A 17,706-nucleotide genomic window follows, 5' to 3' on the forward strand; every position below is an offset into this window, starting at 1 on the left:
AAAACCCATAGAGCAACGTTTTCTTTGACTAGTTGAAGCCGGCAGAATGGGGTGACGGCCATACTGCTATGGGCAGATGCAGACGACCTCTGGGACTCGCAGCGAAGTAACGTCATTGGTGATTTCTGCAGGAAGTAGCGGGTTTTGCACCGCTAGCTTGGAAACCGTGACATTTGCATGGAAACCGAGACAGGGCCTATTTTGTAGCGTTAGCTACACTTGCCTAGCCGGAGCCAATTTCGCGTGGAGCGTCATGAGCCGTGCTGCGCATGCGCGAGAATCAGTGATGTCACACAGCACCGGAGCCGGCATCTCACGCGCTCTCCGCCACTAGAGTTACTGTATATGCTATCTTTAGGTAAAAGGTAACTCTTTTACCTAAAGGTAGCATATACAGTAACTCTATCCGCCACCGCCGCGCGCGGCTCGCCGCTGCTGGTGGCGGAGAGCGGGAGGAGTGGCGTCGTAGCCGGGCAGACAGACTGGCGCCGGCGCGCGTGACTCGCCGCTGCTGCTCTGCGCATTCGAGAGGGGTGACGTCGTAGCCATGGAGGCGCGCAGCTATTCGCCTTCGCTGTGCAGTCGCCGTCTGACAATGCGCTGGTGCCGCTTGATAGCGCCTCTGACTGGTGTTTGCAGGTAGGTAACACCATGCAGAAGGAGAGCGCAAATGCTGCTCAACGGCGCAGAAGAGCCGAGAAGCTTATCTCATCGGATCCCGAAGTAGTTGCCTGGCAATTAGCGGTTCAGCGTACGAAGAACGACCAGAAGGCTAAACGTGCTGCGGAGACACTGGAGGAAATGGAGGAACGTCTGGCAAAGCGGCGTCGCCAGGATGCTGAGCGACGGCAGCGTGTTACTTCACTGACCACCGAGCATCTATTGCCACAAAGAAGCAACCTGACGTTGAGCAAAAATAAATATGAGTGTGCCACATAATACGTATACCGTGTGTGTGTCAATTATAAGCATGACAATCAAGCTAATCCTAGACAATCCGGAAAGCTAACAATAATCAGCTTAACCTTTGCTAACACTACGTATATCCTGGTATAGCCGAGCTGAGCCACTGCAATTTTTTCTGTGCATTGCATGCACTAGCACTGGGAGGAGCATTGGCAGGGTTTTTGTGTAAATTGTCCGTGTAGATGTGCTGGCCAATCTTAACCAGCAAGCTAACGCTAACACATTTCCCTTGCATTTACTGCTAAATCGTCGCTAAACATTTCTGCTTTCTTTTCTAAAGTTCTCCTGAAGATGTTCTTGCATGCTACAGTCTAGCATCTTATCAATTCTTGTCTGGTGACACTTCTTCCACTAATTTACATTGCTGCATCGTAAGAGATTGCTTGTTCAAAGCACATCATCAATGCAGGTCATTGATGACGTGCAGCAGTTTGACCTTGGTTTGGCTGGCTCGACTATAATAGAACGTTGCTGTGCTTATGTTTTTTATCAGATCAAATAACTTTATTGAGTGCCCTGCGAATTGGTGGGATGGGCCTGGATCCCGCCTAGGCTTCGGCCAAGGGTTGTTGGCCCTTGGCAGTTTCCTCGGCTCGCTGGACAGCCCAGGATTGGTGCTCCAGGTCTGAGCAGACTCCCAGTGTGCGCGGAGGCTGTCGCTGTTTAAGGCTGCGTCACGACTATTGTTTATTATGCCCGGACATCCCCATAGAATATGCTCTAAGGTGGCTCACGAGTCGCAATGTCTGCACTAGTGTGTTGTGTAGAAACCTGGGTGTACTATTACGTGCATGATAGCTGGACTCGGGTAGAATCGGGTTTGTAACTGCCGCCATTCAGCAGACTGTTTCTTCTTAATTTCGGGTGAGATGGTGGGAATGTACGCCTCTGCAATCCATGGTGTACTGTAATTTCGTGAAATGTGGTCATTCTATCTTCCCACTCCCACTCGTCGGTATTCCCTGAAGCGATTAATACAAGTTATTTCAACCTTGCTGCATTGAACGCTGGGTATTTGAACTAGAAGCAATCACCCTTTAGCATGCATGCGTATATGAACAAATATGCTGCACAGACCATCCAGTGACAAATAAAGTTCCTTAATCGGTACTTTTAAAAATCAATACTCTGTAAGAAAAATGATATACTGCAGGCTTCTCCAGGTGTTTACTGACACATTTAGTTTTATACACACAAACCTTTGCTTGTTTTCTTTTCCCTTTTTTATAAACATGGTCTATTAGGACTCTGTCACATGCAAGATAATGAAATTTTGTCACTGTTATCTGACTGGTGGGATTAAACTCATACCTTGCTATTTAGATGAAATATCACGTTCATAAAACATTTCATAATATGACAATTTTTTAAAACTTTTTACATAGTTTCTTTCGCTGCTACTTTTTGAAAAGATCTATTATACTCTCTTCTGCCCCCAAAGACAGAACAGTTTTATGTTCTGTCTGATAAGATGGCACTCATCGATATTTGTCCGCACTTCCAATAGTGTTATCTGGTCAGATGTAAATTGGTGTCATGTCTGACTACGATGGAAAATCTTTGATCGAGCCATTTGTCAGTGGGTGGTAGCTGTAACTTCTCCCACAAATTGTGTTGAAGGGTCGCAGAACTTGGGAAAGAATGGGGGGAGTTTAAGGCCTCGCACAGTGCGGTTTTTTGGTAGTATCTCTCTAGGCGACACCCTTCATGCATAGCAGTGTATTAGTACGAGAGCCAGAATGCCACAGCGAGTGTGGAAAGGCAACAAAAGTCCACATGCATCCACATATTCTTCGGTTTATGCAGGTGTAAGGTGAAGGGCATCTACTACATCACACGTGATGTCTTCAACAGATTTGCTCATGTTACAGAAAAAAAAGGGACTGGTTACGATTACTTTTTGAAATGTAATTGATCTCAGTTAACAATTACTGCTCCAAGAAATTACTGAAATGTTATTGATTACCTGTGTCACTTTTCTCCGAAGTTTCACGACCACCACGCAATTACAGTAAAAAGAACAAAGTGGCCTAGCTATTTAACTGCATCCTCTGTAGCCTTTCATCTTATTTAAATATTGCAGTAGAACTAAAAGTTGGGCGACTTGGTTACTACGTGTGGTGAAACTAACACGTGGAATAACTGAGACGTCCCACATAAAAAAGTGCTCAGACAGATGCATCAGTGAACCTTCAGTCGCGCTCGGGGACAGGGAATTTGCATTCTTTCTATCTGTTTTTGTATGATTCGCCACTCATTTCAGCGCATGCTCACAGAAGACTGCCGGTGCTTATATGGTCAGCATTTTCCAAAAATAAACAGTTGAGAATTAGGCACGCGTCTGTTCCTTACACTGTGTCGTCCTCTTCTGTGCGTGCTGAAATTTCACCACGAAACTGTTCAAATATTGTCACAAAATGTTGCTTATCCAATCTTTTGCCCGGTCAGTTTTCCTTGTTTCTTTTGAAAACGTCAGCAGCAACCCTCAGGTCGGACTGTGTGGGCAGGAGGAAAGGGCAGCATTAAGACATACAACCATCTTGCACATGAGATTGTTGTTACATTGCCATTATTCATGTGTGGGTCCTTTTTGAAGTGCAGAGCTCTGCAGTGTCAACCTCGGTTAAGGTGTTCCCAGAAAGACTAATCAAAAACTAACCATAGCAATAGCCAATTTAACTTCAAAGCAGCGCCTGTTCAGTTAGGAGGACGACGTTTGGTTAGGATGGGGAAACAATGGGTTGCACGGGTTTGCACGTCCAACAATGCACAACCATGCACAGCCGTACTTGTTACACAACCTGTCTTTCATAAAGTAATCCACTTGATTACCAGAAAAAATAATCTAGTTACAGAGGGAATTACATAGCGAAAACGGTAATTATATAACTGCCAAAATTGTAATTTGCCAATAGTAATTAGTTATATGTAATTCAATTCATACAAGTCTAGTTCGTCTGCACAGAAAGATTGACTACTGGCTCTGCCGCCTACACTTGGCAACAGCCTTCATAGACCTTTCCAGAGTTTGTTGCTATGACCCCTACACGTGGTGAAACTAAGCATGTGAGGAGAGATTAACAGTGCGAGGCAGTGCAGTACCCCTAAGGAAACCAACCTTACAGCAAGTCTACCGCATTTTGTTCAAGACAAATGCATGTACGTGAACTAAAGGTATAAAGGCAGCACAATTTCAATAGCAGAGTGCAAAGACATGAAGGTAACATTACTTGGCACACAAACAGACCCAATCACAGGAGCGTCATTAAAGTCAAACCCCATATGTGCGAAACTCCACGCAACAGTGACGAGCGACGCAACAGAGCTACCGTCGCTTACCAAACCACACCAAATTCATGCAACGGCTTCAGCGACAAATTTTTAGTGTTGCTGGCATGAAAGCGGCTACTCTGTAATGAAAGTGGCGTAATGCCAGCAGTATCTAGTAAAGCAATATGTTTTGTTGTACAAAGCGACATAAAATACTTCCAGAAGTCTTGCATTAATCTTTTTTTTCTTCTGACATGCGTGAACATTTGGTTATTTGTTTCTTCTGTGCAGTGCCGGCAATGTGTCACTCACATACATCCTGTTCAAGCCTCTTGCTATTGGCTATGAATGAACGAAAGAAGGCACACATACGACTTCCGAGCGATGAGCGACAGTTTCTAGATTTGCAAAACTGAGTGTTCGACCGAGCAATCTGTTGCGCGACGGCCACTTTCGTAGCTTGTCGCTGTCGCGTGGATTTCGCGCATATGGGGTTTGGCCTTTAATGTGTTTATACAGGCAGATGTCGCCATCTAGCTGTGATGTACCAAGATTTATAGAAATGCCATTTTTTACATGCAGCAATAAACATAACGAATCATTGCTGGGCAGATACACCTCACACTGTAAGTTTCATCTATGTCGAGAATGCAGCAACACGATGGGCGGCAAAGTGATCAAAGCTGCAAATAGAGCACTTTCTCAGGAATGCAATGCTAAGCTTGACTCCTATGAATTTGGAGGCATGTATGGCAATTCCATTACCCATTCTGAGTTTACGAACTGTTCAGTCACATTAAAAGCATGATTCACTTTACCTTCAGTTTGATATATGTACATCAACACACAGCTCAATGTCCTTACAAGTGTTCACGAATCACTATGCAACTGTTTCAGCAGTGAGGTGGCAGATTGGGCTAAATAGCTTCTTGTGCTTCGCGAGTTGATGGCAATGTGCACTTGATTTCCCTGTGCGTCTTTTTCTGCATGTATTGGTTCATGGTCACGCTGCAATCATATCACAACGCTTCTTAAAAGGATGGGTCTCTGGCCAAGAGCACTAGAAAACGAGCACTATGAGACAAGTAACACTCCAGTTGTTGCTCTACCATCTGTCATTTCTTAGCACTTCTTCATTTAGAAACGATGCACTTAGGCCACACTTAGTCCATAGAGCAAGGGTCTCCACTGCACTGCCTGCGCGTCTCTTCCTCTACGAGCTTGATCTCCCGCCTCAGGTCGTCCAGCTCCTGGCGGGTGGACTGGATCCGCTCCTCCAGCCTCTTGTTGGACTTCTGGAGCACGTATTTCTGCCTGCGAAGCAGCGACACGTCCTCGGTTACCACCTTGCTCGGGATTCGCACACTCTCGAAACCAGCTCGTTGCTTTCGGAGCTTGCGCTCCATGTTGAGCCTGACCGTGGGATCCAGGCTGCGGCAGAGCCTGCACAGTTCGCCGGGTTCCGTCAGCACGAGCGGGCAGCGGAAGTGCCTCCAGGCGTCCTGGGAGTCGAGGTACGCGCTCTCCGGTTCCGCTCCGGGGTACACCTTCTTGTTGGGGCCTCCCCTGCAGACGCGCAACGCATCCACGGCCTCGAGCAGTCGCTCAAGATCGGCGCCGCTGGCGACTTCCGAGGGTACGCCCTCGATGGTCTGGACCGGAACGCCCATCAACGAGACGGTCACGCTGGCGTCGCTCCTGACCGCGACGGTCTTCGGACAGTACACGGTCGTTATTTCGTCCTTGCCGGTCAACTCGGTCTTGGGCAAGTGGAGGGCCGTGATCTTGGGCACGTGCTTGACCAGCACCTGCGAGAACACGATGTCCCGGACGCCGTCCTTGTCGACGCAGTGGACGGCCCACGAGTTTCGCGGCAGCGCCAGCCGCTTGGCGACGTCGAAGAGACGGTCGAAGACATCGTTCGGGACGACCGCTTTTTCGACGACGGCCGCACTTCGCGGAGCGTCGTTTTCGACGCTGTGGCTGAGCGACATCTTCCTGTAGTTAGTAACGTCAACCGGCCGTTTGCCTTCAGAGCGAGTTTCTTCAGTTCGAAGCCCTTTATGCGGCTTCGCTGTTCGGACTGAAAGTTCAGAGTTCCATCCTTTCGGGGCGTCGCATGGCCGATCTTGTGGGCAGGAGATACGATTCCAAGTGCCTGGAAAGTTGTCACAGAGGCGATATATCCCCGCTTCCACGCACGGATCACGTCTCAGCACTGCACACTCGCTCCTGGAACATCAGCTACTGCCCTCCGCTGGAGGGGGGACTTCATCGTGGGGTCTAGACTCTGGTACCACGGTCTCATGATGGCAGGGTCCAGCTGCGCGGAGAACGCTTACCGCGGTCCACAAGCGCTCAGCTGGCCACCAGCTATAAATATTCGCATACCTCGTGCCTGAAACTATTCTTTGAGAGCTAGGCGGGCAGTTTCGGTTGTTTCCTTCGCTTCCCGCGATGTTTTTGCCCCCACCATACCACATTTGGTGACAATGACATCATCTGTCCACTACGACAATAGTTTGCGATGGACGCGCATTGCAACCAACACATGATTCGTGATTTGAGAAGATATTGCCTGCCACCTGTTAGCCGTGGTCGACAAAGTTGTGCTAAAGAATAAAATCTGTTATACTTTTATTTATTAGGAAAACAATATGTTAGACATGAACAAAATTTATTTAATTACGTTTATAGATTCGGTGGTATAATCAGTTTTCAACATGGCAGCCCCCAGCTGACGCAGGCCGGCAGTGAACAAAAGTTTAGTTTCGGCAAAATTGCCTTTGTTACTTTACGTCATAGTGCAAACTGCGTTTGATCGTGCTGTTTTCAAACACCTTGGTGTTTTAATATAGCTAATTACCTATTGTGTTGGTGGCCAGCCGCGCCTAAATGAAATGGAGTGTCAAAATAGAGGTGCGTTCACTTTCTGATTGCACTTCCGCGCACTTTTCCAACTTTTCCAAACGATTCGCGCGAATCGTGAGCATACATCTTTAGAACGTGTATGTGTGTTCCAGTTAATCACTGCAACTGACACTGATTCATCTCCCGATGTTCCTTGCAGCGCGCAAGACGAACTTGCCTGCACGATTTGAGTGAGTGATTTTGCTTCTTTGATTTCACCTTTGTTCTAAGCGCCTTGAGTTCGCTTACATGCATTCGGTGAGCACATCTGAAGCCGAAACTGTCAGTAGTGAAGCCGAAACTGTCAGTTCTGTGAAGCCGAAACTGTCAGTTACGGCTTCAGATGTGCTCCCAAGCGAATGTCGTTTAACCAAGGTGTAACCATAACGAACTGAATGTGTAAAAAGGCATTGAAATGCCAACCTCAAATCTGTCGATCATTTTCGGGCCCAATCAGAACGGTCAGCCAATCAGCGTCCACTTACAGTGATCGCCAGCTGGCTGATCCAGCAGGCAGAACGAGCTACGTCACGCGCAAGTGCTGGAACCTTACGCCGTGCAATGCCTCCTTTGCTGAAATTACTCAGTCACTTTCACGAAAAAAAAAAAAAAAATCAGTGTGTGAAACTTGTTTTAACATCGTGTAGTACATGGTCGTAATACTTGAATGAGCACTCACATGTTTATCCATGGGTGCTTCAGGCTGGAAGTTCTTAATTATGCTCACTTGAGTTTGCTTTTATTAATTTGCTTTGCTGGTGTGTTGACAACTGTTTGCATCATTTCATGCAGGCATTTCAACCTTGAAGACGACTCCAGTGATGTGTTGGATGTGGCTGTCGAAGAATGTGCCAGTGCTGCAACACCACAAGATGAAGCGGGAGTCAATGTCCATATTTCCGGTAAGGAAATGAAGTTTGGGACCCCCCAAAAAAATGATGTGGCATATTTGTGCCACTTGCATTGACTTCTATTTTCCTTCAAGCACGACACGGTGTATTTGCTGCCAATCACAAGGTTGTGGGTTCAATTCCTTCCTTCTACGACCGCATCTAGAGGGTGGTGGGTCACTAAATATCTGTGCGCGAAGCTTTTACTGCACTTTAAAGGACAATGGGTGATTAAGCTAAACCGACAACACCGTTTGTGCACGGACATGTCGACACTGCCCCAGCACCTGGCATTCAGTGATAAAAGTGCTGCTCCAATTGCTCCAAACTGCTCTTTTTTTTTTCAAAAGAGAAATGCTGCTAAATGCCGCTCCAGACTGTAATTTTTGTTGTTAGCTGCTCCGAACCTGCTCTGAAATGGAGCTGGGAAGTTGAAAACAATGAACTTTAATCGTGTGACCTTCGGGCAAGCCTTTAGGCAAGACTAAAGTTCCTAAACATAACCTAAAATCAAGTTGTATAGTATCATCTAGTATGGAGCTTGCATACTAGCTGCATACTAGCATATTGACAATGTTACAAGTACTGGCATTGTTGATATATATGTGATTTCGCTGTATATTTGTTCCTGGCAAGCACACTATTTGATGAAATGTGTGTGAGATTAGTTCAATATTATACTGATTACCAACTGCTGCTGTGACGACTGTTATCTGTTAATGATTACATCTATCACTTTATCAGCTTTGACCTCATTTATACTACAGGAAGTGGCATTTTAAATGTATAGCTTTTTATCTGTTCTTTTTTTTTTAAATTTTCAATGTAGGCTATTATGGTGAAACATGAAAATAACAGATTGCTAGGATTTCACACCGATTATAAGCTGCTGCTTTGGCGACAGTTATATGTGATTGTGAATACTTTTATAATCTGTTTTGCTCAGCTCATCTTACTAAGTGTTTGATGACCATCCGTCTGCTTAATTATTTATTTTTTGTAGTTTGCAGTGGTTGTTTTTGCAATATATTTAATAATAAATATAATATTTATGAGATGCTTAAATGTTGCTTCAAACTCCAGGAGTCGTTCAGAATATCTTGGCACCTGCTCTGAAAACACCAATAGCTGCTCCAAAGCAACAATTTTTCTGCTCCAGAATCTGCTCCTAAAATCAAAATGTCACTTCCATCACTGTGCATTGCAAATGAACTGAGGTTAAAGGGGTGGGGCCACCAAATTTCGAGGCTATAAAAAGCCTGTCGTAGGCTTCCTCTGTATGCAAGGGCACTCAGCACGAAGTGTTGGACACAGCAAACGTTTAGAATATATCTTAATTCGCTTCCAAAGCGTGCCTCAATGCTCATTCTCCTGATCAAGACCCATTGCTAGCGCGACTGACACCGATGTCACTGTGTAGGAAGTGTAACGATTGTTTTAGTGATGTCAGACCACATTAGAGTGACGTGCAATGAGCACCCACAGCTCCGCTGCACCGGGCAAGCCAAGAGAGCATCGGCTGCGAACTGCGCTAATTTTTTCTGAACTTGTTGCTGAAGTAGCCAAACTCACTTGCATTTTGCAAAGTGCTTCGCATCATCACGTGAACCTCCGAAGGCGACTTTAAAGAAATTTAGTTTGTTCGCACACTTCTTTGCTTTAGCATACCGGGTTACTGTAGCCGTAAACGTGAGACCAGACAGGCGGAGCCACCTGGTGGCACTAAGACGAACCAGGCAAGCACAGAATTGTTGTTGCAGGAATCTAATGTATTCTACTTCTCTGCTGGTGTAAATTCTCAGCAGCGACGTAGTTCCGAATGCGTTGTCTTTTTAAACATTTTTTCACCACCGTTACTCAGCGAAGACAAAGAAACGCACCTATAATTGTGGTTGCGCGAAGCGTCACAAAATGTCGATACTGTTGTCCGGTAACCCAGTAGTACTCCGAAAAGATTGCTGCGTATACCAGAATTCTGTACTCGCTAATAAACTCTATTTTAGTGAATTTTGACGGCATCAGGATGATTGCTCTCGTGTGTGTGCGAGAGCAGGCGATGCAGCACTGCGTGCGTCACAGCTTTGTGGGCCCACGTGTTCAAGATTCCTACACAGTGATGTCAGTGTCCACAGACCAAAACCAAAAGTCGTTCATATAAATAAGGCAATATCAAATTATTTAGCGAGAATACATGAACCTTGGAACGTGTATCATGCTTCCTAGAGCAATAAGAAACGTTTGCAACAAAGAACGCGCAAGCTGCGAATTTGATGGCGCCACCCCTTTAAGAAGCAGATGCTGCTCCAGCTTCACTGCTGTCTAGTGTCTGGTACTCAGCATCACCACTGTAAGTCAGGGATCACACCTACATCAAAAAGAAGGCAAAGGTTTATTTACAAAATTATATGTGCATGGCATGGCTAGCCAAGTCATGCAGTCTATGCTTCTACACGTTGTCATCATTGTGCTGTAAAGCACTGCTTCACCAATGCCACATTCATACACAAACACCACGTAACAATATGATGAGCAGATTTAGATGCCTCTGTTTGTAGGTAGGTGTTCACGTACGATACATGATAATGCATAAATACATTGGGAATACGATTGTGTGTCATGTACTGATGCGTGTGTCTTTCTGACGAAAGAGTTTGCCAACAAGTGCCCCAGCCTGCACAAATGGAGCTCTCTCCTTTCCTTACCGCAATTTGCAGTTGGCCTGCCTTGCTCAACGTGTTCCAACTTGTCGAACTATGAGCATTGCTGAGAGAGCATGTCCCATTTCTCTCTTGCCTTGCAGAAACGCCACAACCCGCAGTGCGCAAAGGTGCACGGGGCAGGTTCCCCTGCAAGAAGTGTGGCCGTTGCTTTGACTCCAGGCTGAAGAGGACAAAACACCAGTTCACTCACACAGGTGTGCTCCTTTCTGAACGACATCCGCCAGAGTAGCGTCAGTGTTGACAATTTGGTGAGAGAGTGGCTAAACTTGGCAAATTTTCTGTTTTAATATTTAGTGGCAACCTCATCTTCTATCATCTTTGAGCTCTTGGAGCTGCTACTGCAGCTGGAGCACTGCAGTAGCTCAGTGGCTATAGCATCACACTGCTAAGATTAAAGGGGTACTGACACCAATTTTCGAAGCAGAGTTTACTCTGCCATACAAATAAATCTCCTGTTTACAGAGACGGCTGTGAGCAAGTGTGAAGCTCAGTAAATGCTGATAAGATATTTTATTTTGACATTTAAGTCGATTTTTGCATGATGCACCTACTGACATCGGCACTATCGTGACGTCAGGCTACAGTGTCCATCTGGTGACTTCACACACTACTACGGCTAGTTGTGATCACGTCAGGTACCAAAACATTCAAAGTGGCCGCTTGTGCGTCACCAACAGATACACGGAACGGAGCAGCTGTGGAAATGTCAGGACATCTTGCGTGAGCACGTGACGAGAAGCTCATACTGTGTTGTAACATCAGGGTACAATAGAGCCCAAACTAGCTTTTAAAAACATGCTGTAATTACTTTTGAGGGTGCACTCATGCTTACCAGTATATTTTCTAGGTTCTTCAGGGCTTAGCCTTTCATTTGATGCAAAAAAATGACAGCTGAAAATTTTCGTGTCAGTACCACTTTAACCCTTTGTAGGTTTGCCTATGTTTTTGACACAATGTTATAAAAGCCGGCTGTGGTATATACATATAAACCACAAAGAAATGGTATAAGAACAAATTTCATCAAAATTAAGCCAGTACTTTCGCTGGAAAAAAGTGGGACACGTGTTCCACTGACTCATTGATGGTACCATCATTCTTGCACATCACCGGGTACATGCAGCCATGAAATGGCCGACACAAGTGGCGCAGAGGAGCACTTCTCAAGTTGTACAGAGGAACGTTGTGTGCACCTCATTTCCAGCAGCAGAACAGCACCTGCACATTCGCCTTGCGAGCCTTCATAGGGCTGTGGTCTGTTCCCGTAAAGCTTGCTTTTGCTGCATACACCAACCATTTTTTGTCGATTTTATTGTCGCTGCTTCCGCTGTCTAAATGGTCGAGTGCTGATGTTGTCCCTATATATTTGCCCACTTTTCAAGAAGTATGCGATATCAAGAAAATTATTCCCACGCACCGTTAACAGTAATTAGGCTTAGCGAAGAGCGTGGCGATTTCGCAAAGGACTGTGTTTCCTTACATTGATCAGTCACGTTACTGCACAAGTCTACAAAAACACGTGATGACTGGGAGCTGAAATCGCCTCTCTAGAAAACATAAGAAAAGTGAAAGTTACCTGGCATTTTGAATGAGAGGCCTTTTTTTTAATCTGAACGAGAGGAAAGTTCTGAAGCTATGATAAAAAATGGAACAAATTTCAGCGGCGTTGTGGCACTACCGCCACCTTCTGAAATTGCCGTGAAACAATTTTTCTCGAGCTTACATAGACTGAGGTGAGATAGCAGCCACTTAGCGTTGCGCTAATTGTGACAGGCGGTGTGGGAGAAACATCTTTCTGCAGAAGGAAAAGTGGGACGTATGTGTCCTGCTGACGCACAAAGGGTTAAGGCTGCGGGTTTAGTTCCAGCCACGGTAGCTGCATTTTGATTGCTTCAAAATACAGTGCAGTACCAAATGCCAACCAAATAAAGTGAAGCACAGCATTTTTAAACGCGTTACATTTTTCCGGGACATAAGAAGAGTATTGTAGTACCCCGGCTGTGTACCATGTGGTCAGCGCTTAACAGCTCAAAATGATCAATAAGTAACACCCATTAGATGGGGCACTGTAGCAGTTGTGGGTACTTGTCCTGCTCCGAACACCAAATTAACTCTACACCATCATGCTGCAGAGGAGATAGCTCGCTGACACAAACACCCTAGATGTACCAGGTCTTCAGCCCTCGCACCTTTCTACTTCAAAAGGACTTGGCCATTCCAATGAGTAACCGGTTTTTTTTCCCTGATGCTGACTCCAGCTGTAGCCATAGACGAAGTTGTATACGCAGCCAAAGTGAATAAATGAATGTGTAACATTCATTCATTGTAGCATCATAGCAGCCCATAGTGAGTTCGAAAATGTCGCTTTGTCCTGTTCCCACGTGAAAGCAGAAACTGGTAAGTTTTCGTATGCCATGGAAGATAACACAGGCATGCCAGCATAGAACTTCCTCTTCACTCTTAAAAAACAAAGCGTAGGTGACACGCGAAGTGTTCTTCAGCTGGCACAATAGTACTCGCATGCACCTATAGACTATTTTACGGACGGGTTTTGGTGCCGCCATGCTGGACTGTTAACCTTGCCGTGTTTTATCTTGAACAACTAAGCGTTTCATGTGTTACGGTGGGCGTATACACATGAAAACTGTTGGGTTGGTGCATTCGGTGTTTCCTGACTTTATCAGCTCGCGTCAGGGGATACATAAATAAGAAAACATTCGTTTAACAGCCCATGATGGCGGCGCCCATATGCCTTACGTAACATATTCTATACATACATTGTGGTTGCGGTCACTTTGTGAAACATGTGTGGTCTTATTTTTGACCAACTTGCCCAGTAGTGTGTCACAGCAGGCAGTAATAATTCCGGACATACACAAGTTAGCTGGAACACCATTGTACTTATTGCTGTAATGTTCATCTATGTCTCTGCAATCACAGTGTGTTGATGCTTGCTTTCCCAGGGTCTGCAAGAGATGCCACACCCCTGGAATGCACCAAATGCCAACGGAAATTCTCGAGTAGGCTCACACTCATCGAGCATGAGGCAAGTGCTTATGCATGGTTTGGACTTCAAGATATGCATGATATGTGTCCCAGAAAGTGAAAAATTTTATGAAGAGATGACATTTCTCAGTTCAAGTTTGTTTAACGCCACATTTGGAATACTTTGTTTGGGCATATCACTTGCCTCATTCATCCAAAAAAAAAATGTCAGGATTATGCACCATCTACACTAATGCCAGAGAAAGCGACTCGAATTTTGCAGGGATAAAACGGTGGTGCCACAACTTACCATAACAGTGGGCACTGTTTCTTCCAAATGATGCTAGAAGGCGGGACAGTTTCGTTGCCACAGTATTGACATCTTTGCCTGCTTCGCTACATATAATGCGATGCTGTTGGTTGACACGCAGAGACTCACGCAGTGGGGATTAGCATGTACTATCGCGATGAAAATAAATGCGAACAGCAGAAAGTGTGGCTTTCGGCACAGTCAGTGTGCAACCTAGTGTCGGTCAGCTAGTCCAAGGATCTGTGTCGAACTCCAATATGCCTTGGTCCATCGCAAGGCAAATCTGTGCTTTTAGTTGGCATCACTGCCGCGCTAGAATCTTGTTCCAGCTGGCACTATCGCACCGTGCGTGCTTATCTGCCAGTCGTGCCTAGCGCCAGCTGGAACAAGATTCTAGCGCTGCGGTGTCGCCAACGGAAAGCACAGATTCGCCTAGCGATAGACCAAGACATATCAGAGTTTGACACAGACCCTTGGACTAGCCAACTGATGCTAAGCTATGCTGGCCATGCCGATGGCCACGCTTCCCACCGTTCATGTTTCATGTCATCTCGATAGTAACTACATGTATTAAACCAGTACGCTATGTAACATTAGTGATGCCTCTGACAAGTAATTCAGCTACAGGCATTACTGCGAGCACCATTTAATATGATACACAGCTTTCAACAAATTTGATCTGTCGACTATTCTCGAGTTTGAATGTTTGGACAGACCTGCCATGATGTATATTTCCTTCCAGGCATGGCACGAGAGTCGGATGCTCTATTCGTGCCCCGTCTGTGGACGGCAATTCCGGCAGAACACTGGTCTGTGGCGCCACCAGAGGACACACAACCCGGACCTTCCCAAGCAGCGCTACCCTTGCCCCCGGTGCGGCAGGGACTTTGCCAGACCGGGCTACCTGAAAGAACACCTGGCCTCCCACGACGAGTCGCACAAGGGCCGCTTCGCGTGCGACATCTGCCAGCGAACTTTCCTGCAGAGGTCGGATCTGAGCCGCCACCGGAAGACGCACGATGGCGAGCGGCGGTTCGAGTGCACCGTCTGCAAACGAGGGTTCTCGAACCCGTCGAGCCAGAAGCGGCACGAGAAAGAGCATGACCCAGCGCAGAGGGCGCTCTGCCCCGAGTGCGGAGCCACGTTCAAGCGCCCCTGCCAGCTGAAGGAGCACGTGGTGAAATACCATGGTGATGCGGCACTTTTGAAATTGTTCGTGCCGAAGAAGAGGTCGAGCCAGACCAGACTTAGAATGAATAGAAAACAGGTTTCAAGGCCCCCGTTACAACATCGCGACAACAGTGTGCTGCAGAGGATAGATCGTCACGCTGAAGAAAGTCTGCTGAGGCAACCCGAAGGTGGCAAAGATTGTCTTCTGAGGGAAAGGTTGACAGCTCGCACTTATGTAGTACCTACGAACAATTTGCAGATCTGCAGCAGCCCAGAACTGAACAGAAACACAGGACAGCTTCAAGAGCAGCATTCAAGCAGTCGCAAGAGAGGAGCGGAGTTTGGTCCCAGCGATGTACCTCTGGGTAACGCAGTAGCACAGTCCAAAGAGCCGACTGAGCAAATGCCGACGGAAATCGGAAGCAGTGCAGCCAGCTTGCCAGCACTGCAAGGCAGCGGTTGTACAGATACGGAGGCAGCAGACCAGGGGGACATCCTTCAACGTTCACTCAAGGTACTACGAATCGAGGGCCTAGAAGGCGACCTCGGCACCGAGCCCGAGACTAACTTTGTGAGCCATCCCGACTTTGGAAGCCAGGCTTATTACGACTGGCTGTCGGGCTTCACGTCCACCTGTAACCTTGCCACGTTGCCTTTAGACACGGAGATGTTCACGAAGGTGACCCAAGTGCTGAAGACTGTCAGTGATGCGCTCGCGACGCCGTCGGGTGCACTCGCCTGTCGTGAGAACTTCAGGGTCTTGCTTGGAATCCTGGAGGACCTTCATAGAGCTGTTGGAAGCCACCTCAACTTTGTGCTTGATACCTTGCAGCCGTCAATGCTATCGTAACTGTCATCCCCTGTGTCCGTGCACTGCAACCGCCAAAGTGGTGCCATTAGCATCTGTATGTACAGGGTGTCTAGCTGCTATGAAAAAAGTAGTGATAATTTTATATATATGCAAAACAAAGTACGCAAGGTTCACAGTTCAGTTGAGAAGTCGCCAGCAATTTCTTGTTGATTACACTCCATTACTCGACTAGAGTTAATTATATGACTCAGTAAAAACCATTCTAATTGACAATGTGTCATTTAGGACAGCAGTCACAGAGTTGTAACCCTCCACAGCTTCTTAACTGACAGAATGTCAATGAGGCGCTTGTAGACGGTAACAAGGAACATCTAATTGCAATGCTTTCAGCAAAATGCCTCAATACCTTTCACAATACTTTCTGTACACAGACGAGCCTGGTCAAGTGTACTGTGCTCTCGTGGGGGACGGTTGCATGACTGTGCACTATTTTTTATATATCTTGCAGGCCTTCTCTTAGTACAGCTGGAAAAATTAAACACGCCTATAATACTGTGCTGCTTCTCTGTTCAATGGTTCTTCTAGCTTAATGACTTAATGGCTATTTGTAACTTAATTAACAATACAGATCACTAAACTACCAGAGTGTCATCAACAAGAATGTTAATGCCTTCTCAGTTCAACTGTGAACACTACTTTGTTTTATTCACACAAAGTGAACCATCTTCATTTGTTTTTAGCATTGCCTCATGTTAGTCGTGCGACCTGAATATTTTCATACTGACATTATGTTCAGGCTTAAAAGAACACTTCTTTTGTTGTTATTTCTGACTGGTGCACGTAAAGCTTACGCCATCCTGTCTTTCATTTTCATTGTATTCTATTATTTTCTCATCTCAATCTACACCGAATCTTCCTTCAGTGTAGCAGAAACCTTTAAAAAATGGGCCTTCAAGCATTTACCTCGTTCACCTTGGGTTCGCACAACAGTATTAGCGGACTTTGGGAGAGACCTCTCAATTTTTTAACATGTGAATCTAGTCAAGAAGTCGTTGTCGGGCATCTCTAGGTGTAAGCAAAACAGAAATGGGAAACAACCTGTGTGTGCGGTGCAGTGTCACCAAACACGGCTCTTGTTTTGCTCTAAAGGTTGTTGCCAGCTTGGTGCTGTGCTGGGGCGGTACTTTGTAGCGATGCCTTTTCGTGTGTTGCACACATGGCTGGTAGTCTGCCCTCGTTATTGACAGGATCAGTTGACCATCACCGGTGATCAAACTGGAATAGGATTGAGCATCATGCAGCGCTGCAAAATACTGGCCCTGCCCTCTTCTTGTTTTTAAGTCTGCTTGAAAAAAATAAGTGACCTTCGTGCTGATCACATTTTTTCGTGGACTTCAATCAGCAAACATCGTGACTGTGAAGCTGTCAAGTTCTCAAGACTTCCCCGTTGAGTGGAAAACCACGTAGTTATGTAGTGCTCTAGAAGTCTAGAACATCATGCGTATATTGACGAGCTGTTTGTTGGCAATCATAGCCTTATGAATATAAATTATTGTAATATCAGCACAATTTTCAAACCTTTATACAACATTTTAATAAATATTGATCATACAAAGTTTTTACTCGGTGCATTGTCACTTTATATAGTTCTTATTTTGGTTGTACTTTGATTACAGT

General features: G+C 45.9%; 1 protein-coding gene across 1 annotated transcript; it reads left to right on the forward strand.

Annotated features, from left to right (window-relative positions):
- The first annotated feature begins 14,790 nt into the window (after window positions 1-14,790).
- On the forward strand, window positions 14,791-17,706 carry LOC119399503 (zinc finger protein 316). The gene has a single exon (XM_037666305.2). It carries the CDS (start codon window positions 14,809-14,811, stop codon window positions 16,066-16,068), a length of 1,260 nt encoding a protein of 419 aa, XP_037522233.2. The 5' UTR covers window positions 14,791-14,808; the 3' UTR covers window positions 16,069-17,706.

Source organism: Rhipicephalus sanguineus, chromosome 7 (genome assembly GCF_013339695.2).
Source record: "Rhipicephalus sanguineus isolate Rsan-2018 chromosome 7, BIME_Rsan_1.4, whole genome shotgun sequence".
Classification (NCBI taxonomy): domain Eukaryota; kingdom Metazoa; phylum Arthropoda; class Arachnida; order Ixodida; family Ixodidae; genus Rhipicephalus; species Rhipicephalus sanguineus.